This window comes from Cinclus cinclus, chromosome 2 (assembly GCF_963662255.1).
Source record: "Cinclus cinclus chromosome 2, bCinCin1.1, whole genome shotgun sequence".
Taxonomy (NCBI): Eukaryota; Metazoa; Chordata; class Aves; order Passeriformes; family Cinclidae; genus Cinclus; species Cinclus cinclus.
Window position 1 is genome coordinate 55,062,037 of NC_085047.1, and position 23,193 is coordinate 55,085,229.

The following is a 23,193-nucleotide window of genomic DNA, read 5'->3' on the forward strand; positions in this document are numbered from 1 at the left end:
TTAGCAAGGGATAAAGCAGATGCTCTACTGAGCTGAAGTAGCAAAGACTGGTGTGAATTAAGAGTGTCTTTCAAAAACACAGTGTAGTTGGTCCACAGCGATGACTCAGTACAACAAGTGGTGGATGACATTGAGTATTGTGCAGAACCGGCTAGATCTGTACAAATTATTCTAGCGACTCCATCTCTTTTTCAATTCTGTGACTGAGGGAAGCTGCAACATCAGCTATCCCTCTAAATACATAGGAACACTCAGCAATTATGGAAGAATACAGAAAAGAACAGGTAGAGCATTTTAAGTAACAGTCCTACCTTGTGCAAAACTTTGTAAAACTAAACCTTATCTAAGACACTCATACTTAAGTTTTGAATCCAATGCCAAACAGACTTCTTAAAAAAAGCCCCACCCATTCTTGCCTTTAAATCAAATTTTCCCTGATTATTTTCATAAGGACCTCTTGACCTTGGAACATAAAAATACCCCTATATTGGTATGTGCTAAGAGATTTATCACATAAAGCCAAAGAATGCCAGAACTCTTTAAGGATTAACATTTATACACAGGAAAATACCAAAACCACTTAAAAATGTGCTGAAGCCAGCCTAACTCTTGAAGTATACAGCAAATACAGGAAGCACAAGTTTGTTACACAAAGCACTTTATTGCATTACATGTACACTGACATTCATTGTCATTTGTTTCCAGCATATTGAGAACAACCCAAATCCCAACACAGAGAGAATCTTTGCCTCAATAAAATACCACCAATGACAATGCTTACATGAGCACTTATACTTGGATCAAAATAAAAATGCAATGATGCCATCCTACTCTGGAGTAATACTGGGTAAAAAACTTCAGAAATTTTTTAAAAAATGCTCCTTATGAATTAAAAAAAAAAAATCATCAGAGGTGGGCATGTTTTCAGCCTAGAATGAAGTGTAACAGAGAAAACTCTATGGTGGGCTTGACTGGGCTTGCTCTGGAAGGAGCAGGAGCACAGTATGGTACAATGCTAAACCTTGCTTCTAGCTCACAGCACCATGTTAATGCATCTGAGCCATTTTCCCAGTCCAGGCTGGAATAGCTGGTATCATGGTACTGCCTTGTCCCACTTAGGCCCAACAGCTCTGTGCCCAGCCAGCTCACAGACCTCTCCATCACACTCCACCACATACCCAGACATGCCCTGCATACACTATACTAACAAAATACTCCAGGAAACATCTTTAGCTTAACATAAAAATAACCACTGTATAAATTTCTTTCAATTACAAATCTTTATTTTGATGTTTTAGGTTTGGAGCTGAAGAAAGCAGAAATGGATTTCATGCCACTCTTATCAACTTTGGCCAGAGCCTTCTGTGCTGCAGACATCTTGGTGTTTGCCTGTGAGTGAAATGATAAACAGAAACAGTTAAACAGCATCTCCATAGGGGGGAAACAGATGCTACAAACTCCTAAATACAGAAGTCAAGCAATAAGTTAAATTGCTTTTTTTGTATACAGCCGTAAAGATAATGTTATGCAGGCTTTGAATTGTAGGAGAAAAAACATTAAAAAACAAATTTGAGATTATTCAAACTGAAGAATACTTGTCATGAATTACTTAACCTCAAACAAAGACAGAAAACCAACTACAAGGACAAGGAAGTGAAACATATCTCCTTTCTGCAGAATGAGGTATCCCAAATCAAACGTTTACTTTGGGATAATCCCTGAGTGTACATTAAGAGGAATAATGGATGCAATACAACAGATGCATTCTGTACCCTCCGACTCAATCTAACGATTATGCTGTCAGCAGGCTGAATTACAGACCTGCATTATGGATGATGAATAATTCACACTGATTTACTATCTAAGACTTTATGCACAGTGAAATAAAGGGAAAAGAGATGGAAGAACTAGGAATGAAGAAGGCAACTAACATTTACAAAGCACTTTTGAGGCCACTGGGACAACTTCCCAGACTTCTACACCTAAAACACATTTTATGAACCACATTTTATACAGCTGACCTATTTTCATTCTTGTATTTTAAAGTGTTATGTTTTAAATCTCTAGCTGCTTTTCCCTATTAAGAAAACTTTGCACTGACCTTTCTTTATGATACTCCTTAGTCTGCAGGACTTCCCAATAACAGTACTTGGGATCAGCTAGATGGTTATGGATACGATGGAGATAGGCAACAACTGTACGACTGTCTGTGTTATTCTACAAACAAAACCACTGCCAAAGTATTTTAGAAAGAGCAGTACACTGTATAGAGTCCAAGGGCTATCTTTCCTTTCCCAGTTTCTCTCATCAATGTGCATTATTATTTCAGAAGTAAATCATACTTAATATTAAAATGAATTATCTCTCCTCAATTTATTTCTATCTTTATCCTAAGTCCAAAAGCTACAGTATATAATGTGAGGAGGGGGGAAAACATACATATTTTAAACTGTTTATCACCTTCACTTACGGGGCAATCCCCTTACTTCCAAACTAGAATGTGCAATGACTACAAAAAAAAAAATAAATCTGGGGTTTTGGGGGGAGTAAGGAATGCATCTGCCACCAGCTGCTTCTCTTTGCAAAGGGATAACGAGTAGTCAGCATTAGACTGAAGGTCACAAGACCAGCACAGTGGGCCTTTTCAGTTCCCCATGGATTGGAGGAAGATTCATTTTCTTTCAATGTTCAGAGAAATAAGCCAGTACAAGCCTCACAGCTTTGGCAGACACAGAGAGGATCTATTTCTTTTCACATCTCTGTTGCTCTCCTAGGAATAGTACAGTGGCAGGCACCGCTGGACTCAGATTTAGATCGGCCTCCAAACATGCGCTGGAGCTGGGAATCAGTAAGTTCTGTGTTGATTTAACTTCATTAAGTTGACATAAGTAAGTGCACAAGCAATATTTCTAGGCAAAAATAAAGCCTGTCCTAGCATCCTTTGGAATTTAAGTAAATGCTGCCATCTTCATTTCTTTTTTGACTAACTGAAATTTACCAGTTGCTATCATTAAGCCATAGGATTTCTCATCTAAAGATCCAAAAAGCTTGCAAACACCAGCTAAGCATCTTAACATGTGTATCTGAGTCTGCGAGGCTCATTGGAATGTTCACTGGTGAAATACAGCCCAGCAGTAACAGTACAAAACAGTTCAGAATAGGAAATTAAAACTGTCAAAGTCACATTAAGCCTGAAAGAAAAGTTCAAAGAGATATAATTACAGATGTAAGACAATTTTGTATTTGTTTTGTATTTGTGATGCATTTTGAAGGAGAAAGTTAAGCACTCTGCGCTTGTATTTGCTATTAATGTACACTTAAGCAAAATATGTACGAATGCAAGGCTTGCTTACCTTTTTGGTTTTCAGACTGTCGCTGTTAAATTTAGTATAGTCTTCTTGTGGTTCCACAGGGACATCTGACAATTTCCTTTTCTGAAATGTTAGAGTGAGGAAGTTGCTCTGTCAACCACTTTTATGATGTGCACACATGGAAGTTCAAAGCTTTGGCTTTAAAATGTAACCATAGCACCAAAACAGGACTGGCAATCAACTGAAGAATCTGCAGCAAGAGTGGAAGATTTCTGTCTGCACTGCAATCGTCTTCTTTACGTGTGAATATAAACTATCTTTACAGCATTCAAAAGAGAGCATTCAGTGCCAGGGGAAGCATTTTCTTCCTAGCTTTCTGAAGAATGACTTAGAAATCAGCCATGACTGTGACTTTTTGGTGTCAGGCTATTTAGAGAACTCTCAGGAACAGCTGTTGGAAGTTAGTGCCTGACAGGAAAGGAACTGTGGTGCTCATGATCTCATGGACCTGTGCAGCAGCTCCAGTGTTGTAGTTATCTGCCAACACAAGTGGATCATCATCTACTCTGTTGTCAGTTCACAGCCTTTAGAATTAATTAGTTTCTACAAGGCTGGCAACACTGAAACACTGCCATAGCTCCACTGACTGCTTCATCACTTGAATCCAACAGTATATTAAGAAGTTTGACTCTGCATGTGCTGTGTGCCTTCTAACTTCAGAAATAATGCACGTGAACGATTCTCGGCAGTTCACATGATCAGGCTGTAAAAATGAATATTTCTTTCCATAAACTGTGAGCATGTGTTTAGTTTAAAGGTGAAAACTTTCTGGTATGTTTCCAAAAGAGAAAAAAAAGTATGCAGTATTTTACAACACTGTATTTTTATTATTATTATATATCTGATATTACTACCCTGTCCTTAATATCCTGTGAAATCTAGACTATGGCCTTCCCAGTTTATGTGCCAAAGAGAGCGATTTTGCAAGCAACTTGGATGGTACCACACATTTAAAGGTCCTGTTTTATTCATTTTGTTTGTGGTGCTTGTGATATCTCTCCCTCCCTTCCCCCCTCCCCACCTTTGGCACAGAAGCCAGGTCTGCAGCCTAGATTTCTCAGCTCTTAGAACCAGATCCAACTGCAGCCTTTTCTTTTGATTTCAATAGAATCTGGATCAGCCTCTTTAGGAGGCTGTTTACTGCACTGTGATTAGATTTTCAAATGACAATCTAATGAAGAATTACTTTTCTCCTCTTTTTGGAATCTGATAAACAAGTTTTTAAAACTTACAACAAAAATGTTTGCATTTCAGCAAAACATTTGCTGTTTAGTTGTAGCAAAGCCTACATATTCTTTGTAGATGTCTCTCATCATCTGCCAATGGCCAGACTCCCTGTGCTGACAAACTGGACAGTGCGACGATTACAACACAAGATCAACGGCTTGCAATTAATACAAAGAACATGCAATTTTGATTTAATAATTAAATCTCAAAGTCCAGGCTGTACCCAGTTTGTTCTTGTTCAAGAAAGAGAATGTGTCATTGCTCTTTGGCTGATCACTGAAGTTTCTACATCTCTCCTCCCTTCAGAGTTTAAGGAAATGTCCAAACATGCAATTATTTTTCCAAAACAGGAAATGCATGTTAGAACCTTTTTATTTTGCAATAATAATGTACCTCTTAATACACCTTGCTCTCATGAAGAGAAATGTCAATACAAGTGATAAAAAATGGTCTGAAGGAGACTAGAATTTTCCATGTATAAGCCTACCTTGTTCCTCTGAGATTGTGAAATAAAAAGAGTGTTTTAATCTCTGAAGTTGCAAAGTCTTAAACACAGAAACATCATACACACCCTGGTCAGTGCTCTGGAAATTAATCAGATCCTCAGCAAGATCTCACTGCCCAACAACTGAACACTTCTAAGCCTCATTTCCTCTGCAACCAAACTGCTGAAATAAAACTATTTTTAAAAATAGATTCTCAGAACTATCCCAACGGTATAAAAGCTATTCGTACACAATATGGAATGTACATCACATGCAGTTTAATACAGTTGTTTTAACATGCTTATATAGCTAATGACTATCAGTTGGCTGCTGATGTGAGCTTAATATTTCTTACAACGCATAAAGATAATTCTTAACTGAATCAAAGGGCCAAGTAACTGTACAGCCAGAACAACTGTCCAGCCACATGGAAATAACATATCTGGGGATATCCACTGGAGAACAAATGCTATTAATAACAGTAGGGCTCAATTATTCCTCTATGTGCTAGCTGACATGCTGCTAAACAGAACAGTCATTGAACCAGCCAGAAATGAGGTTATTTTATTTTAGAGTTTGTTTTGGTAAGTAGCAGGGACATTGCAGGAAAGGCCAGCATGGTACGTAATCTCATTTCAGTAGACACAGGCTGTCCAGTCTAAATTAAATGGAAAGGACAATCAAGGGGTTTTTGGTTTTAAGGGGGCAAACCATATGCCTTCCTTGTCTAAGGCAAAGCAAAGGGACTTGATGTGTGAGGAGGACACTTGGAAGGTAAAAGAAAAAGACTTGAAGAAGTGATTTTGGATGGATCTTTTACTTCAAACAAAGTGAAAATCTTGGAGGAAAGAGCTTCTCAGACTAAACACTATAAATGCGGCTCCTTGCTCACACAGATGCATGCATATTCCACCACCCCCCATCCATCTCCCAAAAAAATCCACGTGACACTAGGTGTAAGCAGAATTCTGCAATGAATGGGGGAAAAAAAGACTGGGGGAAAAGAAATATTTCTTAAAAAGATCCATTTAGGGGTCAGGCGATACTGGGACTAAGTGAGAACTGCCAAAGAGTCAAGCTGAGTTAGACCTTGGAAAGGAAATTAAACAGTACAAGGTTGTTTAGCCACAGAGGCAAAAAGGGAATTAAAAAAGAGAAAGTGAAGCTGCTATACTATAGGAATTGGATAGATACTAAAGTTAACCTATGTGTGGACTCAAAATGGAAGAACTCCTTTGCCTCAGTATATCATTTCCAATAAAGATGAAGAGGGACAGAAGAGAGAATAGAAATCACTCTATTCAAGACAGAAGTAAAACTTAATATGCTGATCCAGCTGGAAGACTGCATCAGAAAGTACAAGATGAGAGTCAGAACCTGGCATATGTTCTATCAGGCAGGGACCACATTAATGCAGAACACCCAAGGACCCATCTCTAATGCAAGAAGAAAGAAAAAGTGATAGGAGTACTCAGGAGAAGAGAATGGGGGAAAGAGTGAAAGAAGGAAGAATAATTAAAGAGTAAATGAAACATAGAATCATAGAGTGGTTTGGGTTTGAAGGGACCTTTAAAGATTATCCAATTTCAACCCTCCTGCCATGGGCAGGGACACCTTCTACTACACCAGGTGGCTCAGATCCCCATCCAACCTGGCCTTGAACACTGACAGGGAAGAGAGTTCACAACAGCTCTGGGCAACCTGTGCAAATGTCTCACCACCTTCACACCTAATTTAAAACTATCCTCTCTGAGCTTGAGGCCACTGCCCCTATTCCTGTCACTACATGCCCTTGTAAGAAGTTTCTCACCAGCTCTCCTGTAGCCCCCTTAAGGTACTGGAAGGTCCTATAAGGTCTCCCTGGAGCCTTCTCTTCTCCAGGCTGATCAACCCCAACTCTCTCAGCCTGTCTCAGCCTAAAATCTAAGCAAGGTAATGTCTACTAACTTGTCTTTATTTTCTCAAGTATAACACATTTTCTGGTGACAGAATGTGAAGGATTGCCAGAGGATTTGACATGGTGCCACTTAAGCAACTGAAATTACAGAAAACAAAACTGTGTAAGAAGTTTAAGGTAGGTGGGAAACTGGGAAAAAGGAAAACAAAGGCAAATAATGCAGAAAGGGATGTCACTGGATCAGATGGAGACTACTAGTTAATTACTAATTAGAGACAGTAATGGAATGCTAATACTTGCTGAATGAGTAGCGTTCCAAACACCTAAAAAGCTTTTAACGCTGTGACAAAAAGTCAGGGTACCTTCAAGACTGGGAACATTAAAACCAGACTAAATGTACAGAAGTAAAAGGTCATGTACACAGAAATTAACTGCATGAATTTCTTATAAATCTGAGAACTGATCAAGCAAAAACTGCACTGGGAAAAAACCAAAACCCAACTGTGTGTCTTAACTACTCACAGCAGGACAGAGAGCTATCTGATCACACATCAACAGAGGCAAATGGGATTCTAGTCTGTAATGGGACAAAGTATTTTTCATTAAGACAAGAAGGGAAGAATGCCACCATATTGTATGAGTAAAGGTTTTATCTGAAATAATGATACATTTTTCTGGTCACCTGCATTAAAAAAATTGAATTCATCTTGGAATAGGTGTAAAGAAATGTTTCTACAATGAAGGAATGGAGAACCCATCTTACACAACCAAATTGGCTTCTCAAAATGAAACACAAAGTATATACGTTTTCCCTTTATGCACTGGAAGAACTAATGCTAGGGAGGGAAAGGAGCCATTTCAGTTTCAAAAAAACAATGATAAAGTTAGCACAAAAGGGCAGGGGAATAAATTGGCCATGAATAAATTCAAGGTGGAATTTACAAAAAGGTTTCTGAGCATCAGAGGAATGAGGTTACAGAATACTCTTCCAAGAGAAGTAATGGAAATAAAAAATCCTAATGAGACTTACAGTGAAGAATGGTCAGTATATGAAAGATTATCCAATATGGTTGTCTGGTAATCCATGACCCAGGAGGTCCCTTTCAGGGTCCTCATAAATTATGTATAAAAGAAAATCCATGAGGTCATATTGTCCCACCAACCTCAACAAAACCAAATAAGCAAAACACGTATGAAAAAGACTGTTGACAAAAACCATAATATACCTCTGTTTTTCCTTCTCCTTTTTTAAACAGGAAAACCAACTAAAATATTCCTTATTAAAAATACAAGTTACCTGGTAAATTTCTTGAGCTGTTTTAGACTGGCTTCTCACAAGGGCACCTTACTTAATGTATTGTACCCAGTGCTTGGTCTGGTCCAGTTTCAATAACAACTCAGAAAAATCAACTTACAACACAACATATCTATCAATATCTTAATGTTCTCCTACCTTTAGTGGTGGCTCTGGTGCTGGGCTTCTAAGTTCTGGGAGCCTGAAGAACAAAAGATTTTAAATTAAAAATTAAGAGAGATGAATTGCACAACCTAAAGTTTGGAAGTCTGCCTTCATGAAAGCTGCTTTGGTTATCAGTTGCTCACACATGGCAAGCACTTGCAAAAAAAAAAAACAGCTCATGGACTGTATTTCTGACTTATGAAAAACTGCTCATCTATGGGGCTTCAAGCTGCAAATTGCACACTTTTCCAAAGGCCATCATAAGAGAAGCCTTTGAACAGAACTGAACTGAGCAGATGCAGAGTCCCAGTGATAATCCAAGCCAAGCCTGCTGCTGGCAGGGAACACCAGGATGAGGACGTTGGCTCACCTTTCAGATTTAAATACAAATTAACACAGGTGAGATAAGTAAGTCAAACCCAAGCAGAACTGAGTGAGTAGGGAAAAGGAAAGAGGACTGGGGATGAAGACTCAATACCTAGCTCTTCTGTTTGTTATGGACAAACTGCTTTTTTGGATTTTCTTTCCACTTGCTTTAAAATAGGATGCATTACTCAGGGCTTCATAACATAATGGTGGTAACAGACATATCTGACTTTCATATTACATCTCCCCCAGCTCACAGTCCTTAACACCACAGGAAAGCCAAAAAAGCCCCATAATCTACATTTGAAAAGTCACATTTAATGTGTGGCAAATATAATCTCATTGTGTCATTCACTGCAACCTTGATGAATAAATTTCAGTATTCAACAGAAATGACAAAATGGACACTAATCCATGCCATGTAAAGCTATATGCTAGCTGGAGCAATACTTACCCCAAGTATTTTAACAACTCCTTACTCAGATCTTCAGGAATATACTCTGATATTAACCCATGGGCATATCGTACATAGTCTTCGGGAGGAGGTCAGGGAGTGGGAAGGAGGAGAAAAAAAACCGTTCATTTTACATAGTCAAGTTGCTTTAGCCAGGTTGCATGTACTACCATAAGGCACAACTTTGAATCAGACAGAATTAAGAGTAACAGACTCCTAATGGATACACTGTGGTGCTTCTCTGTGCGGAGTAGTTTGTGTTATATGACACTCAGAGGTTTATTTAAAAAGTAAAGACTTACTACACTCACTTTGTCAGCACATGTTATTAATATCTGTTGCATTTACTTTACAAAAGCTGTTCACTTTCTGAGAGTACTAGATATCATGTATTTTTCTGAAGAAATTAAATTTTAAAAACCTGCAAAAGTAAAAAGCTGACTCAACAGAACATGCAATCATTAATTTTAAAGCATCTGGATCTTACAATTATTTGGCAAGGGCTTCAGTACTAAAGAACATTTTCTGGCTTCAACTGAAAACAATTAGATGAGACAATGAGTCTATTTCAAAGTTTTGTACTTAATTTTCAGTACTTTATAGAAAATGCCAAGGCCTATCTAAACATCACTGGCAAGACAGGATAATTATCTGTGGAAATATGAACTACTAGAAGCTGTTTTCAGTACAGGGCACTCCTGCTACAAATCTTTTTCTGAGAGACTGGGGAAAAAAAAAAGTGACCCTTTAAATACATGAAGTCCTAAACCAGATCTTTTCCGGTCACGTTCTACACAAGCACTTACTGATCAAGGGCTGGACTTTTTAAACTTGCTGTTGTTGAAGCTGCTAGGGGGTAACACTGCACCCATGCACAGGAAGCATTTGCCAGACAGATATTAAGTTAAAAATCTCACCTCTGAATTCCAACTACAACAGGCCAGTTTATCTGCTGATATGCCTACATATGTAAAGAGTTCAGAAGCACATAGCATACCAACCTTAAGGTGGTAAAGAACTGTTACTTTAGTGCCAGACACAAATTTATCTATTTTTTTTTCCTATTTTCTCTTTTTTAACCTGAAAAGCCCAATGCAAACTGGCATTGAAGGAGAAAGCATTAACAAACTGACAGCAGCATATGCATTTCAACTATACTGATAATAAATTTTTTCTATCACTTATCTGCACTCCTCCTTCCTTCACTGCCTAGATTGATCAAAGATTTTTCACTCTCTAAACGTCAGGAGACTCTCACTCTCTTCAAGGTCAGGAGAGAACAAGAAATAATTCCAACCCAAGACAATTTCACCTCAGCACTTCATATGTCCAATTTATTGCTTAAGAAAAATAATCCTGTAACTTCAGTCTTTGCATTATGACACCAAATGAAGCAGTCCAAGTCAACTGCTATTATTTCATACTAAATACAAAAACCATTTCCTTTGCATTTCTGACTCAAAGCAATCTTCACTGACTACCAATTTAAAAATAACACCATTTGCCTTCTATCGAGTTTGCGCTCTTATGCCAGCCTGGCTTTGTTATTAACCTTTTGTCAAACATCAGGAATACTTGCACACCTCCCTTCTGTGTCTTCTGAATGAAATGTTCAAGTCTCATATGATAAACCTCCCCTACTTCCCTAATTGCTCTCATTATATCCTCCCCTATTTTTGCCCTACAACATCTGTAGATGCTAACTACATATATCCACCTACTTTTAAGGTACTGAAATTTCATAATACCTCTATGAAAACAATTGTCTACAGAAATAAATTGCACTGTCACAGCAATGAAAGGATCAGACAAGAAAATGATTCTTATTAGAAGTAAGTGTTAAGTAATGTCCATTTGACTTCCTGTCATTCACCTTGCCACATGCACTGGGACTACCTCCAAAACTCACCTACTTTAAACCCCAGTATTCCCAATTTTAATGCTGCTCTTTCAAATATAAAAAACCCAAGGTTTTTAAAAAGACTATTATAATCATGTTACTATAAATCAAGAGCAAGGTGGAAAAAAGCCACTACAGATGCAATAGTTAATTATAAATTTCAGAGAAAAAGTATTTAAGCATAGTCAAGATGGTTGTTTCCAGGACACTTTTTTCTTTCTTTAAAAAAGTAGGGGTCAGGAAAAGGATGAAAAGCTACTGTGAAGTTAGTCACAACTTTTGCAACTTTGTCTCTTTTTAAAAACCATATATTACAATCTCAGTTATATAAAATTGTCTATTTGCCTCTTAAATCTCATTTATGTTGCTTCCTTTGAATCATTACTTGGCTCATCACTTAGCTCATTTTCCACTTTGTCAGCAAGCTGCTTTATTTCTCCTTAATTTTCAATAGCATGAAGACTTCTGAATGTCTTTGTAATAAGAAACAATTTGCCTTGGTTCATCTTGCTCTAAACTGTTCTTAATTTTCATTAACATTTGAAGATTTTATTCTGAGTCCATTTTCAGGTTTCTCTACAGAATTTTGTATCAGTAACATTCAGGACATTGCCCTCCCCAGCAAAATGGTGAATAGAAACAAACAGGATCCCACCAGACTTTTTGGTAACAGGATTGTTACAATTTAATACACGTAATATTAAAATTTTGCCCTTCATAATTACATACTTGTGTATTTGTAGTGGGTTGAGGCTGGTAAAATGCCAGTGCACCCACAAAAATCATCTAACTCATAGATTGCTGCATAAAGTAATGTCTGGATCAGGAGCCTTTTCTCTGTGACGATGACTTCCTAAGATCCCATCACCATTTTGAAGAATTCTATGAATGTTAATATACTAATATTCTATGAATGCTAATATGTTAATATTCTAGGCATTCTAATAAAAAATAACAATGGAAAGAAGCATGTTCTAATACAAACACACTTACTGGGTGGGAACTCATATATATTATGTGTCCTATTCTTTAAAACAGTCTCACTTCAGCAAAGTACTTCAGCATGTATTTCACTGAGAAAAAAGTTTCCTCCTTGAACTATGGAGAAGCTAAGAGAACCCCAGCTGAGACCTACAGTTAATTACAATGTCATCTGATGAAGATACCAAAGAACTTGGAAAAGCCAAGGCACAGTCACAACTTAAGACAGAATTTTCTGTACAGGGAAAAAATCTACTGCAAAGGCCAATTTCAATATATTTTAGTTTCTAATTATGTGTTTTATCTCTACTTATGTAACTTCACAAAAATGGAATTCATTACCACATTTAGTTTTCTTACCTTCCTGAGCATCTGTGACCTGTTTACTGTTGATAAATGTACTTGCAAGCACTCTTTCACCTACCAATATATTGTTGCTTTTAAGTGCTTTCACTGTTTGATTAACCTACAGAAAGCCAAAGAATGAAATGCCTGTATCAGTATTGTTATGCACATGTTAATGCAGTGACAAAGCTCTTGTAATTTTGTTTCAAGCATATAAAACACTCAACTTATGGACTGTGGTGAAATTTAATATACATTTGTAATGACTAGCAGATGAGCTCAAACAACCTAAAGAAACTAGCATGTCTTTGAACCTACTGCCTTGGCAACCCAGCACCACTTTTGCAGCACCCTAAGATGAGCTAAGCTACTCAGACCCAACTGCCATGATTATACAGGTAAGAAATACACCTGCTCAGAGAAACACCCCAGAACTCAGCAGGATGGCAAAGGCAGTCCTGGTGGAAATCAAAGATTAAGGACTTTACAGGGCACTGCTGTGCTGGATCCAACAGAGAGAAGGTATTTTCAACAACACAAACAGGCACCTGTTCACATGTAAATATTCAGGCAATCATTGCAAAATAGGTGTTCATTCCCATGCCTCATCACTGCAGAAAGTGGACCAGATTTTGTGCTTGTATTGACTAATTTAAATGACAAGACCTCCTAATCATGTGATACACATAATCTTTTTCTGCAGAGTGGCATCATATTAAGGGCACATGTGCATGAGTAAAATGAAATCCACTTTCTTCATACCAAAACAAAGACCCCCACCAAGCTTAGCTTTAACACTACTTCTGGCATGCTGTACAGACCTCTTGAACAGCATGATTGGATCGGGATAATAGCAACCAAACCAGGACCATTCTGAGTGAAGTCTGCCAAAACTTCAGGAAACACATTTGTAGCACAAAACCAAGGCAGTTCTGTCCAACTTCTAAGCATGGCAGAATTTAGAAGGTGTAACAATCAAAATTCTCCTCTAGTCCATCAATGAAAGGGACAAAGCAAAAGCAAGCCCCTCACCTTATGCAAAGCCTACAGCAATAAGCTGCCAGCTTCTTCTTCCTACCGACACCCCATAAGCCTCTTTCATCAAAAAGAGAAATGCAACAAGCCTTGTTAATAACTCTAACACCTGATCACATTCCCAAGCAGAGCAACTTTACTGTAATGTCTGTCCTTGGACAAGACACATACCTTAAACTGAGGCACAGCACATGGCTCCAATGCAAATACGGACAAGCTAGCAAACATTTCCATTCTAAACATACAGCAACTTTTAAAGCAAAAAAGAAACACAATACCTTTTTCTTTAACCACATCAGTGTCTTCTCTTGGCTATATTTGTGGAATTTCTGACTGCCAATCTCTGAGAAGAAACAAGCAAGGGGGAAAAAAGTTATGTCTGGTTTGGATTGCATTTTCAATACCTTTGAAATCTTTTAACTTGTAGATACAATATAAAAGTTATTTTGCATCTTGCACATGTTTGATATCAGGGCAATAAGTTTCAAAAATATTGGAAGCAAAAAAAAAATAAACAGACTGAGCTGATATGAACAAGTCTGAACAATTTGACCATTCTTTAATTAGGACCTAATCCAGCAAAAAACAGATTTTATTTATTTATGTGTGGTTCCAACCCCCAACAATGTTTAATCTTGCATTTTCTTAATTCACTAAGACTCTTTTCAAACCCCTGTAGTTTCACTTCACCTTCACTGCCCTGTGATAGAACAGACTGGTGATTTTAACCACATAGTTCACAACACAAAATGTTGGCTCTGCAATTTTCTTTTTTTTTCCCTTTTTTTTTAATAGATTATCTTAAATCTTCATGTACTAGTAAGGGGCCAGGACAGAGAGTTGGTTACTGAAGCTAAACTGTCCACCTCTTCAATAAACCTTTTCCCTGTCAGTTCTCCTCTCTCATGTCGCAGTAAGTAAAGCAGAATTTTTACTTCTATCCCTCTTTTACATAATTCAATGTAATGTTAAAAGACACAATCCAAAATAGTGAAACTCACTCCTTGTGAGAGGAAGTACATGATTCAGTCATGATTTATGGAGCAACACAAATTAACTTGATGATATAAGAATTTCAGAGAGTGCTTCCCCTGTGTAACGAAGGCATCAGGAACACTTGCTATTCACATGTGATCAGTTATCTGGAGATACACGAGTTCAAAACACCCAGGCAAAAGAGAAAATTACAAAGGCTCAGAGAAATTTCAGTATAAAAATTCAGTATTAACTCACAGAATACTACATTTGGGAAATTGAATCAGATGCCTAGTAAGATTTCACAGGAGATTTTGGAGCCTGGTGCTTCAGTCTTTTTCTTTAACAGGTACTTCAATACGTTTTATCCTCCTGTATACCATTCCCAGAAATACCTACATCTGTTTCATGTCATTTACTGATACAGTGTCATATTCCAACACTCATTTCATGGATTTTCCTTCTCCCCTGGCAAACAACAACATATTATTTATGATTCCTTCAGCATTTCCTTCTTTGGGGCTTATCTTGGCTCTTCCAAATTGCACACAAACAGTGAACTATTATGTGCTCTTTCTGCATGCATGGCAAGGGTATGGAGAGGTCAAGGAAAGCTGTTTGCAAGATAAAAGCTTAAATCCGTCTCAAGAGATGAACAGTAGCAAAATACAAAATTTCTTCAGAGCAAAAATGAAAAATACACTTATATATGCTTTGCTCTATGGTGAGCTGCAGGTAAAACAATTAGCTGTGATATTGTTGGCTGCAGGCTTTAGTACTTAGATGCTTTTAAATGGCTCAGAAAGAAAAGAAGGAGAAAATAGAGAAACATTCTGGATACTTGAACCTGCTTCACAAAATGCTAATGTGGTTTGGGTTTACGTACAGTGAGTACAATTAATGGATTCCTCTCTTATCTAAGAAAGTTCGAGGAAGGGACATCCTCTGGGCACCATCCCCCAACCCATGCTGAAAAGTAATTCTAGTCTGGATTCCCAGGCAGACTCCCCCACAACAGCATGATTCAGAGTGACTCAGGGAAAGGAAATGTAGAACTGTGAAGCCATTTTCATTAAAACATGTGAAAAATAATTACACTGAACCCTTCAGAGATCACTTTGTTTGAAAATATTTTGTGTGCTTGACAGTTTTGACTATTAAACTCTAGAAACTGACAATATTTGAGACCTCTGAAGAATTAAAGTGAGTTATGAAAGTCACAAACTGCTGACAAAAGGATTCAATATTGGAACGTGGATTTAACATGTGATGCACATTTGATATTGGTGAGAGTTAGTGACTACATTTGATAATATAAGTATATATTGGAAAGCCTTTTGTTCCCTAATGTGTCTGGTGCCTATAAAACTGGTCTGAGACATCTGGAAAGATTGGGTTTGAGAAATACAGATGGAATATAAGTGGTTCTACAATTAAATAATATGTTCAGTGATCGGGTAATCGCTATGTAGACTTGGAAGCTTCCCTGATGTATTGTTGAGCAAACTGCCTAAAGCACATTTTAAAATCCATTTTCTCAGTGTTTTCCATAACTCTGAAACTTATATGGCCCCTTTTTTCCTACCCTCTGGGAATACAAGCTTGGCAATATTATTTAGTTCTTCTAATCAGGTAAGTTTTCTTGGCTCTTCATGTTAATCACATCAGACAAGATTACAGTGCAGCTTTTGCCTCGCAAAATGAAACAAAAAGTAACACTCTAGAACTGGAATTCATAACCCTTTCTTAAACCTTCTCTACTGTACATTCAATCCAATGTCAGAATTTATTAGCAAACAACCTGCCTCACCCGGATTTTGTGAGCTGTAACACACCCTTTCCACAACTACTAAAGCAGGTAATTCAGAATTTAATTCAGCTAAATGAATTTTCAGTGCCCTTCAAGAATGAGGCCAGGGAAGGTGGATTTTCTGTTAATTCAGTAAGTGTAAACTGTGAGTGCTCTGGGGTAAGAATTTGTTAGACAGATGTTAAATGTCTTAAGACTAAATGAAGAGTGAAATAATTATGTTGTTAAGTTCTGTCAAGCAGAACAGAGCTGCAGAAGCCTCACTACAACTGGTATTTCTTGCCTTAATGCTCTACTCCTTAAATGAGAAAGGCTACAAAGTAGACAACAGGTCTTAAGAGCCAGAAAAGAGTGAGTACCTTAAGTCATAATACTGGTATTTTTTACAAGCAATAAAAGACATGAGAATATGAAACACATAGAAGTGGATTAAACAGAAAGGTGATGTGTGCATGACAGGCAAGCAAGTGCCAATAGGTTTGTTGCATAACAGTACTCTTGGTGTTCTAAAAAAAAAAAAAAAAGAAAGAAATCCTAAGAACAAGCCCCACTGTAACCCAACCCTAACCTGAACAATAAAAGAAGTAGCATGTGCATGCAGGTACATGCCTGGAAAAATCCAAGAATGCATAAAGCTGATGTGTGAGTGAGTACACAGCTTTTATGACTAAAGCATTGTTCACCTTGCATTTCATAACAAAACTCAGGAAATGAACACATCTTTAACAGCTAATACGATTTGTTGGCAAAACAACACAAACTTATAGGTGTACAAAATACATTACTTAAAATGGAAAAAAAACCAAGCAGTGAAGTATCTTCACTACTATCTAGCAGAATACAGTTTATGGGAGTATGCTCTGACAGATAATAACTGCAATTACAGTAACAGAATGGACACAAAAGTTAGACCAACACACAAGACCTTGTCTAGAGCAAATACTTTTTTTTAAAGTTTTGTCTTGGGAACATAAATACTGCCCAAAGGATGTACTGTTGTTTGGAGGAAGTTCCCCTTCACAAAAATAATCCAGACCTTGTCCTAAGCTTCTGTGCAGACTTAGGTTTGACAGCCAAAAGGATGTGGTACCATTTTTCACCTTCTCAGATGGGTGTCCAACCTAACCTCCATTATGACAATGTGACCCACTTGGTGGATGAGGGAAAGGCTGTAGATGTTGTCTATCTAGATGTTTGGAAAGCATTTGACACTGCTTCCCACAGCACTGTCCTACAGAAGCTGGCAGCTCATGGCTTGGACGGGTACACTCTACACTGGGTAAAAACCAGTCTGGAAAGCCAGGCTCAGAGAAGTGTGTTACATTCAGCTGGCAGCCAGCCACTAGTGACCCCAGGGCCAATTCTTTATCTAATATCTTTACCAATGATCTGTATGGGGGGATCGAGTGCACCCTCAGTCAGCTCACAGATGGCAACAAGCTGGGCAGGAGTGTTGATCTGCTGCAGGGTAGGAAGGCTCTGCTGTGGGATCTGGACTGATAAGCTGAGACTCAATGGCATGAGGTTCAACATGGACAAATGCCAGGTCCTACACTTAGGTCAACAAACAGCAAACTTCTGCAGCGCTATGGGCTGGGGGCAGAGTGGCTGAAAAGCTGCTCAGCAGAAAGGGATCTGGGGGTGCTGGTCAACAGCCACTAAACATGAGCCAGCTGTGCCCAGATGGCCAATGGCACCCTGGCCTGTATCAGCAAGTAAAAGATTGTGTGGTCCAAATGATACAAAATGTAACTAAAAGTTTCTGTAGGTTCTTCTGCAAATGCAGGAGTAACAGTAATAATTACTCCACAATTATGTGTTTATGGAAGCATGTAATTCCAACTACCGCAGTCCCAAACAGAATGTCACAACAGCCTTGCTACCTAGATTTTCTGCTCCCTTGTGAAAGTGAGCACTGACAACAGAAACGTGTCCTGCCCTGAAACTCAAATGTAACCTCCCTACCTTACTGCACATACAACACATCAATCCCAAAAAGACTTAAACTTGTGCACCTAAATTAACTTACAGCTTCTGCTCCCCACAAACAACTTAATGTTCTATACAGCTAGAAGGAGGTCTGGTCTTTTACTTAGCAGAATTTATTTTTTCATCACCTTTCCTTAGCCACTTCCTAATTATCTGTAGATCATCAAAATATTTCTTCCTACATATATATACACACACATATATATATACACACACACACATATATATATATATATATATATATACACACACATATATATATTTCAGTGATAAGGATGGATCATCTTGCCTCATGGAAGCAAATTCTTAATGTTTGTAGCTTTCAATCTCTCTTCTAACTTTAACCTCAACTCCTTGGAGGAGCTCTATTGCATAAGAGTCAGAGAGCTTACTAGTTTTGTACTTGGTGATGCAAAAGATTCCTGTATGTTTTACTGTAGATCTCCATGTGCATGTAGGGAAATCTTCATTCCTGATCAGGGAGTTAGCAAGCCTAAATAAAATGCTATTTATGGGACTGAAAATTGAAACTGAGGTCTTGCATGTTTTGCATATCTGCAAACCTGCAAAAATAATGTAATGTGCCTGTCCCTTCCCTAGAAAGCATATATTGTCCTCAAATAAAATGAAAGCCCCCACACCAAAGGGAATTCTAAGCAAAGGTTGAGGAAACTATGTACAGAACTGACAGCTTGCTAACTTTTTCCATTTGAGTTTTCTCTCTTATATACTTATGCATCCCAAACAATTTTTGTATTTTAAAACAATTAAGTCTTTAAGCTTAAACACACAGCACTAAATTATGCAGAGCAACAATGTGTTCTCCTCTCTCAGCAGCATACTTATTCTTCTCCAGCTTTTTCTACTTATTGTTTCAATGCTCTGTGACAAAGGATGAAAAAAAGTAAAATGGACCACTTCCATGCCAGACCATCCTACACGATATAAAGAATTTAGAGAGATGTAAAATTCTGATCCAAGTCAAAGAGAGTTCACAACATATGCAATAATGTTGAGAAGCCAGCTCTGATTGGTTTATCATTTGTATGACACCTAGCAACAAGACAGCATGGGTTTTTCAGACTTGCAGCTGAAAATCTGAGATCTACACATTTCTATTCACAAGACTGCAGTGACAAGCTCTAAGCCTAAGCTTCTGTTTTTAAAGTACAGCTTGTGTCCAGCACTTTGATTATTTGGTAAAGCAAAAAACAATATTTAAATCTATCTTGTAATGAGGTGACACTAACAAATTGAGTCCTTTTTTTGTCATCCCTCTTCCCCATCCCTTTTTTTCACCTTTTTCTTCTGTTACTTGCTGTATGTACTGCTTAACATCTGCACACTTCAGCAGCAATGGGCAGCTAGGGTATTCTGAGTCTAGCACAACTTGATCAAGTGGCTGGAACTTTCCTTGCTGCTGAAAATACATCAAAGGGATTACAAAAGCATTACTAAAATGTTAAGACACATATATACACACTACACATATGTATATAAATATATATTCATGCAATGGCCATAGTTTTAAAATAAAGGATTTAAAGAAGATCGTATTTTGAATGGTAACACATGACACATTCAGAAACTGATTACAAAGAATGCTATAAATATTTATTTCAGACCAGTAAATACCTGCAAAATGCTGAACTCCTCAAACACTGCACTTAAAAGACCAAATTTAAAACAACATGGGGAGAAACTAATGTGAAGTACAGCAGGATTTTTTGGAAGATGACATAAGACACAGTAGTCAGTCTGTGCCAATAATGTTTTAGACCAAAACCTGTTGGATTAAGCCCAGTGTCATAACTTCCATTCAAATTTTGCTTTTTCTTCCACAAAGATAAATCTCAAAGGAGCAGGGCAGCTTCTGGAACACAGTATTAACCTTTCACCTCTGCAAAGTCAATTCCAGTTTGGCCAGAGTAGGGATATAAAAGTGATTTTGGCACAACTTAAGTAGCCCCACACATGACAGAACTATCAAACAAATTTTGCCATTGCCAAACAATGCGTAATTATTCAGCATGGTTTGGCACAACTGGCAACCTTCCCTTTGGAAAAATCCTTTAGTGCATCAGTACAAAGACTCTGTGAGCTTCTCATGCTTAGAAAGTGCATGGTCCCTGGAGCCAAGGCTGAACTCATTATACTGGTCAGCATGAAAGAAGCCACTTGGGGTACACTGCTTTCATTATTAATTAATTCTCTTGCTAGACACTCAAAGGCTTAATAAAAGTAACCATCTATTGTTAAATCACAATAAATACAAGAAAAAAATCCCAAACAAAGCAGAAAAAGCAGAACCAAGATAGTATTTAGAGGGTTTTTTTTTCTCCTCAAAAGGGAAAAGGCACAATACCCGTGGAAAAAAAAAGAAGTTAGGAAACACAAAAATAAAACTGCAATAAACTCTTTCTTATAGATAACTTACCTGCTCGTGTCCCAAAGCTAGACAGCTGCATTTACATCATGCATGGGCACAGAGCCTAAGCCAGGAAAGGTGCTATATAGGAGAGATGGCTCTGCTCAGAGACACACCAAGCAAACCTGCCTCACACTGTCAAAATCAAAGGACAGTGCAAAGGATGATTCTATGATATCCAGTGATATCCATTAGTTCAAGCTAGAAGTGACTGTGCTGCATTCAGGCTAACCTTGCCACGAGACTGTAGAATAAGTTAGGCAAGGCACTGAAGGAATGCCTTTTCCCTTTTTCAGAACCCAGAACAGTCCTATACATTTATCTGGCATCATGCCTGGCCTAGAAAACCAGAAAACGTAGGAAACAATGTACTGAAAAAGAGAAGGGCAGCACAAGATTCTTGCCATGCACAGAAACAACAGCAGTAGCTGTCCTTTACTCAGGCAACCTCAACACCCCTCCACATAAAGCAGATTTACTACCTCCCTACTTTAAGTTTGGTATAAAGCTTTCAAAGGGATAATGAATTCAGAATGCAGTGCCCAGAGAACAAGCTGAAATACTTGTGGAATGACCTCTCCTGATGGACCATCCTGACCACAGAAATACTCAATACATCTGCACAACCTGTATCTTAAATAATTAAAAAATAATTAAAGAACAGTGAGTTACTACTACAAAGGTATAGGAAGATTTTATATAATCACAACAAAAAAATTGTTCTCCTGCATTCTCCACTTGCAATCTAAAACAGAAAATATCAAGCAACCTTGCAAAAAATTCTTTTACAGCAAAAACTTTTAGGATCCATAAAGTGAAATCATTGTCTCTACAAAACAAACAAGTAAAATTACAACAACAAAATCAACACTTCCATTTTATTTTGTGCTCCTTTTTTCACAGGCTGCTTATAAAAAAATCAGTGAAATTCCCTATGAATTTTGATGTATTTCAGAAATTTAAGTGAGGATTTGCTACACCCCTGATAAACCAAGGAAGCCATTTTTTCATTACCAAACATTTTTTAACTACCAAACTCGATCATCTCATTGCTGTTCTATGACATGGCATCTCTAAAAATGTTGTTGTTTCCTTTCAAGTTCAAACTGCCACAGAAATGTTCCTCCTTTCTCCTCCACAGCATCCAACTTTTTCTTTCTTTTTCCCTTCTTTCCCAAAATAACATTTTACTGATGCCTCAAAAAGGGCACTAGGTTTGTTTTGATTTGATGACATGTCAGCATTTTAAATTCAATAGTCCTGGGACAGGCTCTCACAAAACACAAATGAGATACACTTCTCTTAAAAAAGAAGGTGATTAGTGCTTGTTGAGATTGAAAGCTGACTCTTGCACTGTAATTCACCAACCAAAAAACTTGATGCAAACCAAAATACTTCTAGGTATTAAGGTAATTTCTGCTTTAAATGCAAATTAAATTTCCATTATTATGGAAGCCATGCTTCGCAAAATTAACAGAACTTCTGCAGAACTGAAGTCAGAAGTACTGGGTTTTTTTTCCTGAGAGTTCCAGAGAAAAAAATAAATCAGGCTTACCTCTTTGTCTGCCTTTATGAGGTAGTAAAGTATCAGAAATAAGGGGTCCATTGGTGTAACAAACAGCAGGCGCCCATCTAGGTGACAGACATGCAAAAGTAAGCTTACAAAATATATTTTTGAGGCTTTAGGATGTTTTTTAGGTATGTGAGCAACATTTTTTTTAATAAAACAAACAGAAAAATGGTATTTGTAATTTTATATTAAAAATACAGAGCTAACTCAATTCCCCACCCTGCCAAACCAAAGCAAAAGTTCCACTTCAGGACTTCGGCTTCATCTATTCTGAGTTTTGCCTTTTTTTTTTCTGGACTGCATTAAAACCAGCAAAATTGAAGCTGCCTTCTATTGGCAGATTTGGGGGCAAGAGAAATTGGTTTGGGATACCACAGGCATTCAGCAATACTCCACCTCTAACACTGGACAAGGCAACACTGCAGTTGCAGAAGACAGGCAGGGCAAGAAAAAAATTTCAAGGGCTAGTTAAGTGAGAGCTGCCTTCATCTGTAAAGGAAAAATCTCATGCAGTCCACTAATGGAACAAAATAAACTTAGATCAGAAAACATGGCTCAGTGTGCTGCATTCAAGGTTACACACAAAGGAAGAACTTGGTCTCCCATTGAAACAAACACCTCTGCCCATCTGGAGTTCATTGCAGGACAATGGCTTAGTCAGGCTTTTTGTATAACTGCAGATAATTGGAAACAAGGTAACATCAAGGAAATTCACTAATGAGACCAAATAATTGATGACAATTTGACAGTAATTAGCAAACCAAAAGCAAATAATAATAAGTATTTTTTTGTTGGTTTAAGTCACGTGATGAAGATAATTAAAGAAAAGGAAATCCTAGTATGAAGGCTCTAAAACTAACAAACGATCACGTGGGAAGAATGTGGTTTGGGCAAAGCTGAT

The 23,193-nt window shown here is 37.7% G+C and overlaps 1 protein-coding gene across 2 annotated transcripts in view; it reads right to left on the bottom strand.

The window, feature by feature from the left end:
• Nucleotides 1-1,257: 1,257 nt before the first annotated feature.
• The window catches only part of RNASEH2B (ribonuclease H2 subunit B), a 37,524-nt gene continuing 15,588 nt past the window's right edge, over nt 1,258-23,193 (bottom strand). The window contains exons 4-11 of one of the 2 annotated variants that reach the window (XM_062487671.1): nt 22,278-22,354; nt 19,594-19,711; nt 13,799-13,863; nt 12,501-12,606; nt 9,260-9,338; nt 8,434-8,476; nt 3,354-3,434; nt 1,258-1,389 (exon numbers count right to left, since the gene is read on the bottom strand). In XM_062487671.1, coding sequence (XP_062343655.1) covers nt 1,282-1,389; nt 3,354-3,434; nt 8,434-8,476; nt 9,260-9,338; nt 12,501-12,606; nt 13,799-13,863; nt 19,594-19,711; nt 22,278-22,354 — 677 coding nt within the window. In that variant the 3' untranslated portion in view covers nt 1,258-1,281. Of the gene's footprint in view, nt 1,390-3,353; nt 3,435-8,433; nt 8,477-9,259; nt 9,339-12,500; nt 12,607-13,798; nt 13,864-19,593; nt 19,715-22,277; nt 22,355-23,193 lie in introns of both variants that reach the window. The other variant, XM_062487670.1, reaches the window with a different exon arrangement.